This window comes from Natator depressus, chromosome 13 (assembly GCF_965152275.1).
Source record: "Natator depressus isolate rNatDep1 chromosome 13, rNatDep2.hap1, whole genome shotgun sequence".
Taxonomy (NCBI): domain Eukaryota; kingdom Metazoa; phylum Chordata; order Testudines; family Cheloniidae; genus Natator; species Natator depressus.
The window spans coordinates 513,579-530,093 of NC_134246.1; the positions used below are offsets into that span (position 1 = coordinate 513,579).

At 55.6% G+C, this 16,515-nt stretch overlaps 1 protein-coding gene across 8 annotated transcripts in view; it reads left to right on the forward strand.

The window, feature by feature from the left end:
* CDH22 (cadherin 22) overlaps nucleotides 1-16,515 on the forward strand; it is a 201,429-nt gene that overhangs the window by 93,327 nt on the left and 91,587 nt on the right. For 6 of the 8 annotated variants that reach the window (XM_074969690.1, XM_074969687.1, XM_074969685.1 and 3 more), the window contains one exon: nucleotides 12,809-12,928. The exons of 1 other annotated variant lie outside the window; for it this stretch is intronic. In XM_074969690.1, coding sequence (XP_074825791.1) covers nucleotides 12,809-12,928 — 120 coding nt within the window. Of the gene's footprint in view, nucleotides 1-7,339; nucleotides 7,463-8,508; nucleotides 8,586-12,808; nucleotides 12,929-16,515 lie in introns of those variants that run through there. One more of the 8 variants, XM_074969691.1, reaches the window with a different exon arrangement.

Here is a 16,515-nt window from a genome sequence, read left to right on the forward strand (position 1 = left end):
TCTGCCCTGGTACATGCCTGTGTGACCAGAGTGGAGAGCCAGAGGCCTCGTCTGCTCTTCGGGGCCAGAATTGTAGCTTGTGGATGGATGCAGTGTGGGGGAAAGACTCAGGGCAGCCATGGAATGCCTGCCCTGCCCATTGTTCCTGGGACCATGGAGTTCAGCAGCGGGCCTTGAGACTAGCCAAGAGGTCCCTGCCAGGGAAGGGGCACTTTGTCACCAGCGTTACAGAGCTTTCTTTCTTCCTTTCTTCCTTCTATATAAGGTGCCAGGACTGTTTGTGAGAAATCCCTGCTGTGATGCAGGAGATGCTCTCTGTGTGTCTCTTCCTGCTATACACCTGAGCACCTCACAGCTCTGTCGGGCCAGTGCCAGCCCTGCTCCTGGCTCAGGCTCCCTTCTGCTCCCTTAATCAGGATGTAGATTTCATCTCCCGACACAGCAGGCTGGGCCAGCAGTTGAGACCCTGCTGTAGGTCGGTCCCAGGAGTCTTCCCGCTTGGGGCTGGGGCTGGTATGGGAGGTCTTGGCTAGGTAGAAAAGGGAGGCCACTCAGGTAGCGTGGGCCTTTTCCGCACAGAGCTGTGATGATCATGTTGTCTCTGAGGCTGCGAGATGAAATTCTGCAGCAAGATAGCGGGTGCTGGTCCTTCGGGGTGGGGAGCGGGAGAGGGGGCTGCATTGCTGAGATGGGCAGGGAGTGGGTGCTGGGCACTCGGGGCGGGGGGGCTGCATTGCTGAGATGGGCAGGGCGTGGGTGCCGGGCGCTGGGGCTGGGGGGCCTGCATTGCTGAGATGGGCAGGCAGTGGGTGCCAGGCGCTGGGGCTGGGGGGGGCTGCATTGCTGAGATGGGCAGGGCATGGGTGCCGGGCGCTGGGGTTGGGGGGGGCTGCATTGCTGAGATGGGCAGGGCGTGGGTGCCGGGCGCTGGGGTCGGGGGGGCTGTATTGCTGAGATGGGCAGGGCGTGGGTGCCGGGCGCTGGGGTCGGGGGGGCTGCATTGCTGAGATGGGCAGGGCGTGGGTGCCGGGCGCTGGGGTCGGGGGGCTGCATTGCTGAGATGGGCAGGGTGTGGGTGCCGGGCGCTGGGGCCGGGGGGGGCTGCATTGCTGAGATGGGCAGGGCGTGGGTGCCAGGCACTGGGGCCGGGGGGCCTGCATTGCTGAGATGGGCAGGCAGTGGGTGCTGGGCGCTTGGGGTGGGAGGCTGCATTGCTGAGATGACCAGGGAGCAGGCACCGGTGTTCTGGGCGTGGGGGTGGCTGTGTTGCTGAGATGGGCAGGTAGTGGGTGCCGGGCGCTCGGAGTGGGGGGGCTACACTACCGAGATGGGCAGGGAGCAGGCGCCAGGTGCTCGGGGCATGGGGGTGGCTGTGTTCTGAGGTGGGCAGGGCGTGGGTGCTGGGGGTGGGGGGGTTGCACTGCTGAGATGGGCAGGGACAGGCGCTCATTGCTCGGGGGGGACTGTGTTGCTGAGGTGCGCTGCCATTCTTGATCAGCTGGTGGTGTTCTGAAGTCCATGTTTTCATGCTGGGCATGCCCTAAGCCGGGCTAGGGAGCATTTATATCAGCTGTAGCTACTTGGGCGTCCAAAATCAGCAAGGGGCTGAAACAGACCTCACAGCCATCATGCAGGTGTGCTCCTCTTCCAGCAGCTCAGCTGTCGTCTTGCCTAGAGGCAGGTGCTCCTTGTGGGGGCTGGTCTATGCCAGGTATCGGGCCAGCTGAGACCTGGTGTGGGTGGCAATAAAAGGACGAGGATGAGGAGCTGGGGGCTGACTCTCAAGGGACTCCATAGTGTGGAGATCTGCGAGCACTGGCCCGTGCTGCCCCCCTGGGATCAGCCTGGCAGGAAGAACTAAACCAGCTGAATGTGGTTGCTCTGGCCCCTGCCAGGTCTTTGATGGGTCGAAAGCATGCCAGGGCCTGTGGGATCAGCTGCCGTCCGTCAGCATGAACAGCACTGTCTGCCGATGGCAGGGGGTAGCTGTGTCTGAGGCGGCTCTGCTATAGCGTGCTGAGAAATGGAAGATGGGAGGCTAGGTGCTGGTTTGCAAGGCAGGATGTGTCGGGTGATGGCTCCCTGAGTGCTGGGTGGTGTGAGCAAGCTCTGTTAGATCTGTGCCAGTGGTACTCAGGGGCTAGGTTCAGGTTGCCCACAGAGGCCAAGAGTTTAGAGAGCTTGAATGGTCCGAGCTGGGAGAAGGACATTGTGTGCTGTGTGGCTCCATGTTCAGTGGCTGGTGTCCAAACAGGCCATCCCGGGGCAGGACCCTCCTGACGGAGCCACCTCTCCCCCCACCCAGCCCCAGCATGTTTCCAGCTTGCTGGGTCTCTGTCCCTAGCAGCTGGGGGTCAGCGGGCTGTTCCCTGCCTGGGGCCCAGCATGCTCTGCCCCTGTCCCTGGCAGCCGAGCCTGGTCAGGGAGCGGGTCGCTGCTGCCTCCCAGCCAGGTTCTCTCAGGTAGAAGCAGCTCCGTCCTGTTCCCTGACTGACTGCCAGGGTGGTAGTGGAGGGGGGCGCACGGAGAGAAGGCCAGTCTGCGGAAGCACTTGCCCCCCCATGTCACCCCTACATGTCACTTCTGAGTGGGACACAGCAGCTACTACAGTGGGAAAGGGGGATGGGGAGGGGGACTCCCTGGCCTCTTGCATGGCTAGGGCAGAGTCCTGCAGGGATTCCTTGTGCTGGAGCCTGTTCTCATCTGCCCAGGGCCTTCCTTCCCACTCTGCCGTGGCAGGAGCAAGGAGCAACGCTCCTGTGGTGATGGGAGTGAGCCTGTGCCAGGAGCTGGGCTATGGTGAGTGCATCCCTTTGAGCTCGTCATAGTCAGGACGGGGCTGGGAGGGAAGGGCTCGGGGCCGTGTGCGTGGGGCACTCTGCATTCTGCATGGGTCTGAAGCATTCACCCTCGGCTGGCATCTGGACTGGTGTGTGCAGGTCCCTTTCCAGCCTGCCAGGTCCTTGTGGGTTCTGAGCGGGGCCTGTTTGCTTTCCGTTGTCTGTTGACGTTCGCTGTAGCTAAATGCTGCCAGAGGGGCACAGTCAGTGGCATCAGCTCCAGCGTGGGACATGGTCTAGATGGGACGTGGTTGCATGCGGCTCCCTGGAGGAGGCTCTTGGTAGCTGACCCTTCGCTCGTGGGGCTCGGCTGGAACAGCCATGAGAATCCCTTCGCTAGAGACACTTCTTTAATCTGCACTGATTTCCTCAAGCCAGAGCTGGACACAATTCCTCTGCCAGCTGGGTGCCTAAGAGGAGACCCTCCCCAAGTTGCTAATCCTGGCTTCCTGCAGGCCAGAGCAGAGATTAATTGTGCTGCAGCATTTCATGGCTTCAGAATTAAGGGCTGCATTATCTCCCCACACAGCTCTCCAGAGATTGCTCTTGGGGCTGGGGACAGGGACCCCAACAGCACCTTCTGGGGGCACCTGGCAGCCAGCATGCTGCTGGGCACCCTTCCCCAGCCAGCCTCCAAGGAGCATGGCCACCTGGGCAAGCGCTTGCTTTGTGAAGGCGTTGTGTGGGGAGGGTGTTTTTTCCTCTGGTGCCATTGCGGGGCCTGTTCCAGAACAGAACCAGGGTGAAGGGATCTAGTAGAAGAATGCTATTCTAGAATGGGCCTGGGCCCCCAGCCCAGGCTCTGAAGGGGAAGCACACAGTCTCTCCAGCCTGCAGTGGCAGATTTGCACCTTTGCAGCCAGGAGAGCGAGAGACACATCCTGTCTGACTCATTAATTTTTATGTACAGTTGTTGGTTTCCTCTGATTCCCCAGTGCGAGCTGGCCAGGGGAGGAACTTGGGTCTTTATCTCATTTTACGTGTCTAATGATCTCTCTGGCTATGAGTTCAGGGTTCCTGGAGATGGGATGTGGGTTATGCAGCACATGATGGATGTTTAGTTTTTATTTATTGTATTTTTATGGCAAAGGCAGATGCCAGAAATGAACTAAAAGTAGGAGGACAAGATGTACTCACAGCGGGTGCTGCTCTGCTTTGGAATTGAGCGCTAATGCTTAGAAGAGGACAGGGGGTATAGTGGTTAGAGGGCAGGGGCTGTAGTGGTTAGAGCAGAGGGGTCGGAGTCAGGACTGCTGGGCCCTAGTCCTGGCTGCGGGAGGGGAGTGGGTGCAGTGGTTAGAGCAGAGGGGTCGGAATCAGGGCCCTAGTCCTGGCTGCGGGAAGGCAGTGGGTGCAGTGGTTAGAGCAGAGGGGTCGGAGTCAGGACTCCTGGGCCCTAGTCCTGGCTGCGGGAGGGCAGTGGGTGCAGTGGTTAGAGCAGAGGGGTCGGAGTCAGGACTCCTGGGCCCTAGTCCTGGCTGTGGGAGGGCAGTGGGTGCAGTGGTTAGAGCAGAGGGGTCGGAATCAGGACTCCTGGGCCCTAGTCCTGGCTGCGGGAAGGCAGTGGGTGCAGTGGTTAGAGCAGAGGGGTCGGAGTCAGGACTCCTGGGCCCTAGTCCTGGCTGCGGGAGGGCAGTGGGTGCAGTGGTTAGAGCAGAGGGGTCGGAATCAGGACTCCTGGGCCCTAGTCCTGGCTGCGGGAGGGCAGTGGGTGCAGTGGTTAGAGCAGAGGGGTCGGAGTCAGGACTGCTGGGCCCTAGTCCTGGCTGCGGGAGGGGAGTGGGTGCAGTGGTTAGAGCAGAGGGGTCGGAATCAGGACTCCTGGGCCCTAGTCCTGGCTGCGGGAGGGCAGTGGGTGCAGTGGTTAGAGCAGAGGGGTCGGAGTCAGGACTGCTGGGCCCTAGTCCTGGCTGCGGGAGGGGAGTGGGTGCAGTGGTTAGAGCAGAGGGGTCGGAATCAGGACTCCTGGGCCCTAGTCCTGGCTGCGGGAGGGCAGTGGGTGCAGTGGTTAGAGCAGAGGGGTCGGAGTCAGGACTCCTGGGCCCTAGTCCTGGCTGCGGGAGGGCAGTGGGTGCAGTGGTTAGAGCAGAGGGGTCGGAATCAGGACTCCTGGGCCCTAGTCCTGGCTGCGGGAAGGCAGTGGGTGCAGTGGTTAGAGCAGAGGGGTCGAAGTCAGGACTCCTGGGCCCTAGTCCTGGCTGTGGGAGGGCAGTGGGTGCAGTGGTTAGAGCAGAGGGGTCGGAGTCAGGACTGCTGGGCCCTAGTCCTGGCTGCGGGAGGGGAGTGGGTGCAGTGGTTAGAGCAGAGGGGTCGGAATCAGGACTCCTGGGCCCTAGTCCTGGCTGCGGGAGGGCAGTGGGTGCAGTGGTTAGAGCAGAGGGGTCGGAGTCAGGACTGCTGGGCCCTAGTCCTGGCTGCGGGAGGGGAGTGGGTGCAGTGGTTAGAGCAGAGGGGTCGGAATCAGGACTCCTGGGCCCTAGTCCTGGCTGCGGGAGGGCAGTGGGTGCAGTGGTTAGAGCAGAGGGGTCGGAGTCAGGACTCCTGGGCCCTAGTCCTGGCTGCGGGAGGGCAGTGGGTGCAGTGGTTAGAGCAGAGGGGTCGGAATCAGGACTCCTGGGCCCTAGTCCTGGCTGCGGGAAGGCAGTGGGTGCAGTGGTTAGAGCAGAGGGGTCGAAGTCAGGACTCCTGGGCCCTAGTCCTGGCTGTGGGAGGGCAGTGGGTGCAGTGGTTAGAGCAGAGGGGTCGGAGTCAGGACTGCTGGGCCCTAGTCCTGGCTGCGGGAGGGGAGTGGGTGCAGTGGTTAGAGCAGAGGGGTCGGAATCAGGACTCCTGGGCCCTAGTCCTGGCTGCGGGAGGGCAGTGGGTGCAGTGGTTAGAGCAGAGGGGTCGGAATCAGGACTCCTGGGCCCTAGTCCTGGCTGCGGGAGGGCAGTGGGTGCAGTGGTTAGAGCAGAGGGGTCGGAGTCAGGACTCCTGGGCCCTAGTCCTGGCTGCGGGAAGGCAGTGGGTGCAGTGGTTAGAGCAGAGGGGTCGAAGTCAGGACTCCTGGGCCCTAGTCCTGGCTGCGGGAGGGCAGTGGGTGCAGTGGTTAGAACAGAGGGGTCGGAGTCAGGACTCCTGGGCCCGAGTCCTGGCTGCGGGACGGCAGTGGGTGCAGTGGTTAGAGCAGAGGGGTCGGAGTCAGGACTCCTGGGCTCTGTTCCTGACTTGGTGTGTGTGATCTTGAGCAGCAGCATTACATGGTTGTGTCTCGGTTTCCCCATCTGTGACATGGGTTTTGTGCTCTCTACCTGGCTGGTGTCGTGGGGGCCATTTAGGACTCTGTGAAACACCCTGTGCATTGCAGAGATGAGCAGCAGGTTTGTTCTCCTCAGGACAGCTGCTCCCAGCAGTGGTATTGTGCCCACTGACAGCTGGTTCTGTGAGCTGCTCCTGCTCCGTGTATGCTGGCAGCATGGGGCTGTCAGGGGCGCATCGTCATGGGGCTCTCAGCACTGCACAGCTTCGCCATTGCATCCGTTGCAGGTCCTGGTCTTGATCTCCAAGCTCTCAATGGGCCGGGCCCGGACCAGTAGCTGCAGGACCGTCTCTCCGCGGACCAAGAGGCAGCTATGAGTGTTCGCAGTGGTTGAACTCTCAGCAGCAGTGGGTGACTGGTAGAGCAAGAGTCTTCAGATCAGGCTCCCAGGAGAGCTAGGAATGGCCACAAACCTGGGCCACCAGGGCCGAAGACCAGACCTGTCGGTTTACTGAGACTTAAAACCAAGGACGTACAAAGCAGCCTGTCTTCAGGGGCAGAGGTCACTGTTACATCACATGCTGGGGCTGACCTGTTGGGCAAGGCACTCACGTAAACATCTGGCTAGACAGGCAGATGGACAGACTCATGAGAGTCATTGTGCAGAAGGCCTGGGTCTGGGGAATGTGCAGCTCTCACTCGCAGGGCACATGCCGCAGGGTTTAGTCCTGGATGAAAAGTCTCTCTGGGTTCCAAGAAGCAGGGACAGATGCCTTTAACGGCTGCTTCTGATGCCCAGTGGCCCCGGCCTCCGTACTGCAGCCTGGTTGCAAGTGCTACTTAGCCGGACATATAGCCGGGGCCATGGGAGAACGTAAGAACGGCCACACTGGGTCAGACCAAAGGTCCATCCAGCCCGGTATCCTCTCTGCCGACTGGCCAATGCCAGGTGCCCCAGAGGGAGTGAACCTAACAGGTAATGATCAAGTGATCTGTCTCCTGCCATCCATCCCCACCCTCTGACAAACAGAGGCTAGGGACACCATTCCTTACCCATCCTGGCTAATAGCCATTAATGGGAGAAGAGCTACATGCACGTGCAGGGGGTTTATTAGACACTGGCCTGTCGTCTCCTGCTCTGTCATGACACGTCCGGCCCTGTGATGTCATGTGCAGGGATAACAGGAGCAAATGACTCTGCTCTGCTCCAAGCCTGGCTTTTCTAACCTCCCTCCAGCTTGTAAAGTGGACTCCTTGGCCAGACCAAGCTCCGTGCGTCCAGCCAGCTCTCTTCTTTCAGAGGATCAGCATGGTGCCGGCGTGCGAGCAGTGTTCCTGCTGGTCCGTGTCCGGGTGGCACTGCATGGGCAATGTGTTCCTGTGGGTGAGTGATGGGATGGTGCTCCCATGGGTGATGTCTTCCCATGGGGCAGCACGGCCATGGCGCTGTGGTTGCGTGGGCCAGTGCCACTCTTGGGGATCATCACATCTTTGCCGCAGACTCCAGCATGTCTCCTGAGTGCAGCATGGTGGGGCAGCTGGAGGGCTTGATGCTGTGTGCTGTACTCCGCAGGGCCTGTAATGGACCCTCATTAAACGGGACATTTCCCAGTTATGATCTGAATTTCTCTCCATCCCACACGATTGCTATTCTGGTGTTTTTATGCCTGTCGTTGGAAGGGTTTTATCCTGGGGAGGTGCAGGAGGGTGGAGTGGGAGGCATGCTGAAGGGGTGGGTGGAAAGAGGAGGCGGGAGCGAATATTACACAGAGCGTTTGGGTGATGGGCAGGGGAGAGCCAGACGGAGAGGGAGGGTGATGGGAGGCACAGAGAGAGCCTGTCATGGAAATGTTATTGCGGTGTTTCTAAGCACTCATTCATTGAGCTAGGCAGTGAACTAGCATCACTGCGGGGTAGCCTGGGCACGCCTGGCAGGGATACACAGTAACTACTGCAGACAGCACAGCATAGACAAGCTGGCTCAAACCAGCCCATCTCTGAGCTCTGACGATGGGAATTCCTGGGTTAGTGGCGTCGCCACGGCTCTGAGGAGGAGGCCTGAGACCGATCAAAGTGGCTACATAACTGCTCATTTCCTCCAGGGACAGCAGGAAGGGGCAGATCCGTGTAAATAGGAGTGAAAGCTGCCCTGCTAACTCCATGCGCTTATGACTCCTGGCAGGATCAGGGCTGGAATGGCCTCTGGCCTCTGCCCCCAGGGGCTTGGATTTTGGCAATGTCACCAGTTCGGTGGGCGTTTCTGCCAGTGAGTTACCTCGCACCTGGGTGGCTTTCCATTCACTTTGCTCTGTTACAACCAGGGTGTCACTGACTGATGTGTTTCACCCATTCAGGCTTTTTCTTAGCCAGAACTGATGTTGCTCCAGGGTGTTGGATGAAGTATTTATAGGGATTTGGGTATTTTGCCAGGTAACAGTATTCGGAATCTGGTTCTCTACACTGCCTGGACAAGCAGCGATTGCATACTGAATAGCCAGGAGACCTGGGTACGTATATTTCTCACATAGGTGCAGCTAGAGCCAAAGTTTTGTGGTTATTGTTGAGTTAATATAGCAAAGCATGTGGCATCATGGGAACATAAGGATTGCAAGATCAGAACCATGGCCCATTTAATCCAGTCTCCTGTCCCTGACATCAGCCAGCTCCAGATCCATCACAGGAAGTGAAACTGCCTTGTGGGGAAGTAAAACCCCAACCCAGTGCCCAGGGAAGTCAGTTGGAGTCCGCGGAGCAGGCTGTAATGGAATACGCGACTGTGGGGTGTCTCTACCTTGCCCTGAGGCCTTGGAGCAGGAGAGGTTAGATTCCTCTCTTTTCTTTAACCCTTCTCAACTAGATGTCCTCATTATCCATATAAATGGTCAGTCCTCTGTGAGCCCTGCGTAACCCTTAGCCCCAACAGTGGCAGAGTCCCCCAGGTTCATTAGGTATCCTGTGCCTGTGACATTGCATTCCATATGCTTTATGGAAATATGCTTATGAATATGACATAACTGGAATATGCTTTATGCTGAATACCCCTTGTATGGTGTGATTAGAAAGCTTGTGATCTACTAAGTGTGTTCATCCTATTTGTTTGCATGTATTATTTCTATATCTGGAGTTAGGAGAATAAGATATAAACTTGTATCACTGATGTAAACATATTAAGTGGAGGCTGTGACGTTATTGACGTGAACTGTGACCATATAGATCATTGTTGCAACCGGGGTCCTATGGTTGCACCAGGTCTTGTACAGAGGAGGTCAAGTGGGGTGTCTATGGAAAGATTGTAGTTTGCTGGTTATGATTATGCTGTCTGATTATGCTGTCACAGAGGCCATTAAGGGTGCTCCAGAAACAATTAGTTTTAAATGGCCTTAGTTACTTGAAAGCCTCCCTGTGTACGTGTGGGCCAGCCCACAGGGAATGGAGGCTAGGGGTCTTGCAGTGACATGTGACCGTGTCACCTGATACTGGAATCCATCTTAAATCTGGTACTTTTCCATTTAGAAGGAGCAATGGGGACCCAGAGAGACACAAGATTCCTGCCTTGTGCCAAAGCTATAAAAGGGGTGGAGCAGGACAAAGGAGGCAGCCAGTCATGAGAAAATCCCTGCTTTCCACCGGAGATGTCTGCTGGAACTAACAAGGATTGTACCAGGGGAAAGGATTGGGCCCAGACAAGGAAAGGAGGATTTTCCTAGTCTGTGAAAGAAGCTTATTGGAACATCTCTGAGAGAGAGATTTACCTGTAATCAGTCCCTTAACGTATTAGGCTTAAACTTGCGTGTTTTTGCTTTATTTGGCTTGGTCACTTACTTTGCTCTGTCTGTTATTACTTGGAACCACTTAAATCCTACTTTTTATACTTAATAAAATCACTTTTGTTTATTAGTAAATCCAGAGTAAGTGATTAATACCTGGGAGAGCAAACAACTGTGCATATCTGTATATCAGTGTTATAGAGGGTGAACAATTTACTAATTTACACTGTATAAGCTTTATACAGAGTAAAACGGATTTCTTTGGGGTTTGGATCCCATTGGAAACTGGGTGTCAGGGTGCCGGAGAAGTAACCTGCTGAGCAGTGTTTGGATAAAGTCTGCAGCTTTGGGGACGTAGCCTAGACCCTGAGTTTGTGTTGCAGCAGGCTGGCGTGTCTGGCTCAACAAGGCAGAGTTCTGGAGTCCCAAGCTGGCAGGGAAAAGGGCCTCAGAGGTAATTTCAGCATATCAGGTGACAGTCCCAAGGGGATCCCTGTGACTGAACCCGTCACAATGTCTGTGATCAGTTCATATCTTTTCCCCATCCTCCAGTCCGCCTGTGGGAGGAGGGGGTTAGGGTGGCTGCACTGCAGCACTGGTCTGGTCCAGCATGGAAGCGCCTTGGTTTCTGTGTGGGTGTATGTTGGTCCCCGCGTTCTCTGCTGTAGATATGCTGGGTGGCCTCGCGCTGCCATAGCAGGATGCTGTATCAAGTATTGTCTTCCCCCAAGGGTTTCTTCAGGCAGGAGGAACATCTCCTTCCCTCCCTCTCTGTGCTCGCCTCCATCGCCCTCCCGCCCTTCCCTCCCTGGCACCCGGTTCTCACGTCCGGGGGTCCTGCTTTTGTCAAATTGAACATGATGTCAAATTAGAGCCATCACGGGGATAGTCAGAGTGAAGCACCCTGGTTAATGAGACAGCGTTGGAAATCAATAGCTTAATTGCAACCATTCGATGGACTTTTATCCAATTTACACTTCTCCGGCCCTGCTACGTGTGGTGCATGAGGACGCCACTGGCATGTCTGGGTCGGAGAGAGGCAGGGAGCAGGCGGGATGGCAGTTCTGTTCCCCCCACATGTCTCTGTGCTAAAGCATGCTGCCTGCTGTGGAAGATGCTGGAGCAGCAGCCCTAGGGTCTGAAGCCCCTACTTAGCCCCAGGACACAGCCCAGGCAGCAGCCATGTTCTCCTCACCCTTGCTCTGGGGGACCCCCTTAGGCTGAGGGAGGGGCCCAGCCTCCATGACCCCTTCGATCCTGGCAGTATTGCCAAGAAGGGGGCAGTTGGATGGTGATGCCTGTTCCCCTAGAAACCAGGGGGAGACCCACACAGAACAGTCACCCCATCTGGGAAGAGTGTCCAGCAGCTCCCACCTTCTGCTGGGCTTAGCCCAGGGGCCTAGTGGTGAAAGGTATCGCACCCCATTACCAGTCTCAGAGCCCTCCCACAGCCCAGCCCCTCTCAGCCTTACACAGGCAGAGGAGAGCATTCGCTAGGATCAGAGATTGCAAGGCCAGAGGGGACCTCCTGCAGACACAGCCCCTGCCTGGAGGGCCCTGCCTGCCTCAGGTTCCCTCCTTTGAAGTCCCCAGAAATAGTCGGAAGTACCTTCCAAGTATAAATATAGCCCCTAAGGGGTCACCCGTGCACATAAATCATAACAAAAGTCTCAACTATAGCCCAGAATTCCCTTGGCATAGTCCAAACAGCACATGCAACATGCAGCCCTGGCGTCTCTCTGTAGGCCACGGCTCTCCTGTCCTTCTGCCAGGACAGCCACCCCAGCCCTGCCAGCAAGAGTGGCACCCTGCTCTCCCTAGGGGAATCCCCACTCTGCTGGCAGCTCATCTGAACCAGGGGAGCATCCCTCACTCCCCCGCCCCCCTCAGGGTTGTTCTACGTCCAACTCTCTCACCCTGGAGACGTCAGCAGGTCAGCTCTGCTGCTCCCCTGCCTTTGGCCCTTTCTGGCCTTTGGCTTTGACTCTGGCTTAGAGCCAGCAGGCATCTCTCTCTGATGCTCCTTCTCCACCCTGGGTGCCTGGTTTACGGACAGCAGTCAGCAAACCCTTCTTGCTGTTCTCCTGCCTTCAGTTCGGTCTCCCCCAGGTCCTGACAGTCTCTGCCAGTTCCTGACTCCCAATCTGGCAGCTCTCTCCCTGTCTCTGCTTTGCCCTGGTCCTTTATAGCCCCCAGGTGGTGTCCCACCCTCCTAATTGGCCAAATAGGAACACTGTCCTGGCACAGGGGCTCTGGGATAACAGGCCGCGGGGCGGTCCTGAGTTAATTCCTGTGTGAACTAGAGCAGATTTCTTAGAAACACATCCAGTCTGGATTTAAAAATGGTCAGTGATGGGAGAATCCACCAGGACTTTTGGGAAGTTGTTCCAATGGTTAATTACCTTCATTTTAAGTATTTATGCCTCATTTCCAGTTCGAATTTGTCTAGAGTCAACTTCCAGCCCCTGGATCATGTTAGGCCTTTGTCTGCTAGATGGGAGACCCTCCCGCCTCTTATCAAATTTTTGTTCCCCAGTTAGGTCCTTATAGGCTGTAATCAAGTCATCCAGTAACCTTCTCTTTGATCAGCAAAACAGATTGAGCTCCTTGCGTCTCTCACTATGAGACAGGTTTTCTAATTCTTTATCATTCTCATGGCTCTTCTCTGCACCCTCTCCAGTTTATCAGCAGCCTTTAGTCGTGGACACCAGAACTGGGCACAATCTGCCAAAGGCTCCTAGAGAAAGGAATAGCCAGCCATCTCCCCTGTAACCTGTCCTACTGGGGGTGGGGGTGTTATCCCAGCATAGGTTCTCTGCTCCTAATCCTTGGCTGTGTCAGCCTCTGTGCTCTGTTACCAACCCGTGCCCGGTCAGCCCCAGGGGAACCCAGGCTTGAAGGTCTGAGGCCCAGCTGGTTCAGGCTTGTTTTTGTTGTTGTTTCTGCCCTGTCCTGTTGTGCAGGCACATCCGTGATGAAGGTGATGGCATCAGATGCCGATGACCCCACGTACGGCAGCAGTGCCAGGGTGGTGTACAGTGTACTGGAAGGGGAGCAGCACTTCACAGTGGACAGTAAAACAGGTGAGTGCCCATCTGCTAGGCGGGGAGGAAGAGACCGTCATGCCAGTCATCGGGCCGCTGTCAGCAGTTCTGACACGAGCTTGGAATATTGGAGCCAGGATGAAGGGTAGAGGCTGCCTGTCAAGACAAGCATTTGTACCCGCTCACCTCCTTGCTATCAGAGCAGGTGAGGCCGAGTGAACCACTGAGCTGGAGAGAGCCATGTGCTACCCTGTAACAGGTCCACGTTGTTCAGGGCAGACTGCGGTTGTCTTTCCTGCTTGTACTCGCTGGTGGCAGCAGCAGCATCTGTGCACTGTATCCCGAGCAGTAAAGCACCCTTAGGTGCCAAAAAATCTCAGGGTGCGAGGTTTAAATCCTACCAGAGGGGCTTTACCAACGGCTGCATTACTGTCACCCTGGCTTTGATTAAAGGTAACACTTTAAATTAAGGATCAGTTTATAAATGTTCTATTAATATTTAATGAGTGAACAGCGGAAGTTGCTCCATTTCTTAACTTAGAATAAAGCCCGTTATAAAACGCGTCTGTAATAAACCCCTAGCAGGTGGTGCTGTGACAAGCTGGTATAAAGTACGTTGTCCCCAGGAGCTAGTGGGGTGTGTATTGGCATCTCCTCCTGATGGTGGAAGTCCCGTCAGTGTTAATGGTTATGGAGGAGGGATGAGGCTTCATTGGCAATAGCAGATTTTAAGGTACAAACCCTGCAATCAAGTGCCAGGAATCCAGCGAATGATGATAGAAGGGCTAGTGCCCGGGCAGCTGCAGTTCATACGCTATGGCTTGTTATAGTTCCGACAATACATGATAGTGAAGAACCCCTTTTTGCTTTGACCTGCTTCTCTGCTGTTTGTTGCTCTCATGCACCCACAGGAGCAAACACACACTGGCACACCCCACAAACGAACGCGCTCACACTCTCACACATGTTGTTCAGATTCCCTGTCTCTTCCTTGTTGCTCGTCACAAGTGGCTCTTCCTCTCCCCCCGTGTGAGACTATCTTGTGAGGGTATTTGGAGTTATCCGAGTCAGTGTGCACGTGGGCGGGTGCTTGCACATTCAGGTACGGGATGTAAAAAGTGCATGGTGGTTTCTGGGTGTGCTTGGTGTTCCTGCCCATTTCCAGCTGACGCATTCAGCAGCTGATCAGACTGAGAGCACCGCGGGGCAGAGAATGGGTCTTGTTATGGGTATGGCTGCACTGAAGCTGGGAGAAGTATGGTAATTCCCAGCCTGGGTGGATGCACAGGCCCTAGCTCTGAGTGGGAAATAGCAGTGTGGCCACAGTGGCTGGGGTAGCTGCCCGAGTGTGTCGCTAGGGTCTCCAACGGGATTGTGCTTGGGTCGCCAGCTGGAGCCACTGCAGCCACGCTCCCATTGTTAGCATGTGTCCGTCTATCTGACGTGGGAATTATACGTCCCAGCTGCAGTGTAGATGTACCCTATGTGTGTGGTTGTCCCTAGCACACTGTGTCCTACCATAATACCACTTCCTGGGCATTACTTGCTAACCAAGCTGAATGCTGCATCTCCAGTGTGCAAGGATATTAGCGATCTGCTGCCTTCTGAAGTCTGTTCTGGGAACGAGCGGCTAAACAGCCAACGCTGAGGGCAAGGGCCATGTGGAGCATGGTGTGCACCTGGGCCCTGCTGAGTTCCCAGAGTGTCCCCATGGTTTCCACTGGAATGCAGGGCTTGTGGAATGGTGAGTAAGGGAGGGAGCTCTGTGCCACACCTGAGAGCAGGCCCTGGTTTCTGTGCTGTTAGCTGGAGGTAGACAGAGCGTAACTGATGTTTAGAACGCCACTCAGTTTTACAAGAACAACGCACCACTTGTGTCTTGTAGGAGCCAAATTTCATCCACACGTTGAAACTAAGCCTGCAAGTTTTGTGTGCTTGGACCAGGTCTCCACCCTGCATGGGCAAGGACTGTAAGGCCAGTTAAAAAGGCACAGAGCTGGTGTTCTGCATGCACAAAACTTGCAGGTGCCATTTCCACTGACAGCTTTGAAAACATCCCATTTTGGTAGTGGCTGAAGTGGTGACTCTGTAGAGCGAGTAAAGCTTTCTAGGAGGCTTTGGGTGAAAGACATGAACATGAGTCTGAGCAATTAGCGTATAAAGAGCCAGGCCCATTGGCCATTCCATCTGGGTTCTGAGAGTGACTTTCTGGTGCAGCGTCAGGGGTGTCTTTCCTCCTCGTCACGGCCACTGCACGTCTCTGCCAGCTCAGTGACCCGGGATGTTGTTGTGCTGTGCTGGGTGGTGAATAGCCAGGGAACCTAGTAACAGCAAGGCACAATGGAGCAGGAGCAGTACAAGGAAACACTGTTTAACAGCACATCTGTACAGCACTAGCCCTGCCTAGAATCGCTTCCCTAGCAGGTGCTCAGGGAGCCTTTTATTCTGATGTAGCTGTTTGTAAACAGTAATTTCAGCCATTGGCAGTGAGGTTTTAGCACCTTCTGTCGCTGAGGCGCAGGCTCTGGGTTCTTGTCATTCTTAGTGCCAGGAGGGAACATTTCCCTGCAAACAGAGAGGGGATGGGGAGCTGCAGGCTGGCCATGGAGTGAGAGGAACAGGCTGAGGAATGAAAGGGCCGGTGCCAGGGATGAACCCGGGCTCTGTCTAGCTGGACACAAAAAGAAAAGGAGTACTTGAGGCACCTTAGAGACTAAATTTGTTAGTCTCTAAGGTGCCACAAGTCCTCCTTTTCTTTTTGCGGATACAGACTAACACGGCTGCTACTCTGAAATCTGGACACAGAGGCCAGTGCAGATTGGTCTTTCCCTATCCCAGCTTCATGCACCCTGCCCCCACCTGACAGTAGTACAGACACCCCAACGAGTGTTTTCCTGCTGCTGGGGGACAAGGGTGGGGAGGTAATATCTTTGATTGGACAACTTTTGTTGGTGAGAGAGACACCCAGTAATGCTGCATGGAGCTCTTCTGCAGGTCTGGGACAGGGACTCCAGCATCACAGCTAAACACAAGGGGGAAACAGATTGTTTAGCATAAGTAGTTAACACACATTTCCAGGGACCATTCAGAGTGAAGTTGCCTGTTAAAACCCTTCCAGTCAGAGGGGAAAGGAGGGGGGTGGTGGTGTTAGTGGGTTATATATTGTTGTAATAGCCATAAATCCAGTGTCAATGTTCAGTCTGGGATTTTTAGTGGCTAGCTAAGTTATGAATTTAAGCTCCCAGGCTCCCTGCGTCATGCAGGTATCCTTTGAGGACGGGGACTGAGAGGTCAGATAGTGATCCCTTCGCGAGAAGTGTTCCCCCACAGGTGATAGGGTGTTTCTGTCTTATCATTTTCCTCTGAGAGTTAATTCGAGTGCGCAGTGACTGGTTTCACTGGCATGGTGGTCGTAGGGGCATTCAGTGCACTGGATGAGGAATATCAGATGTTTGATCAGCATGTGTGGGACCCATGGGTCCCCAAGGTGTGTTGTGGGGGGTTGATCATTGTAGCCGTGGAGATGTGTGTAGGTTTTGCATCTGTTGATCTAGCTGGCTCTGCAATGATCAACACTCCCCACAATACACCTTTCAAGATCCATAGGTCTACACGTGCCAATTACA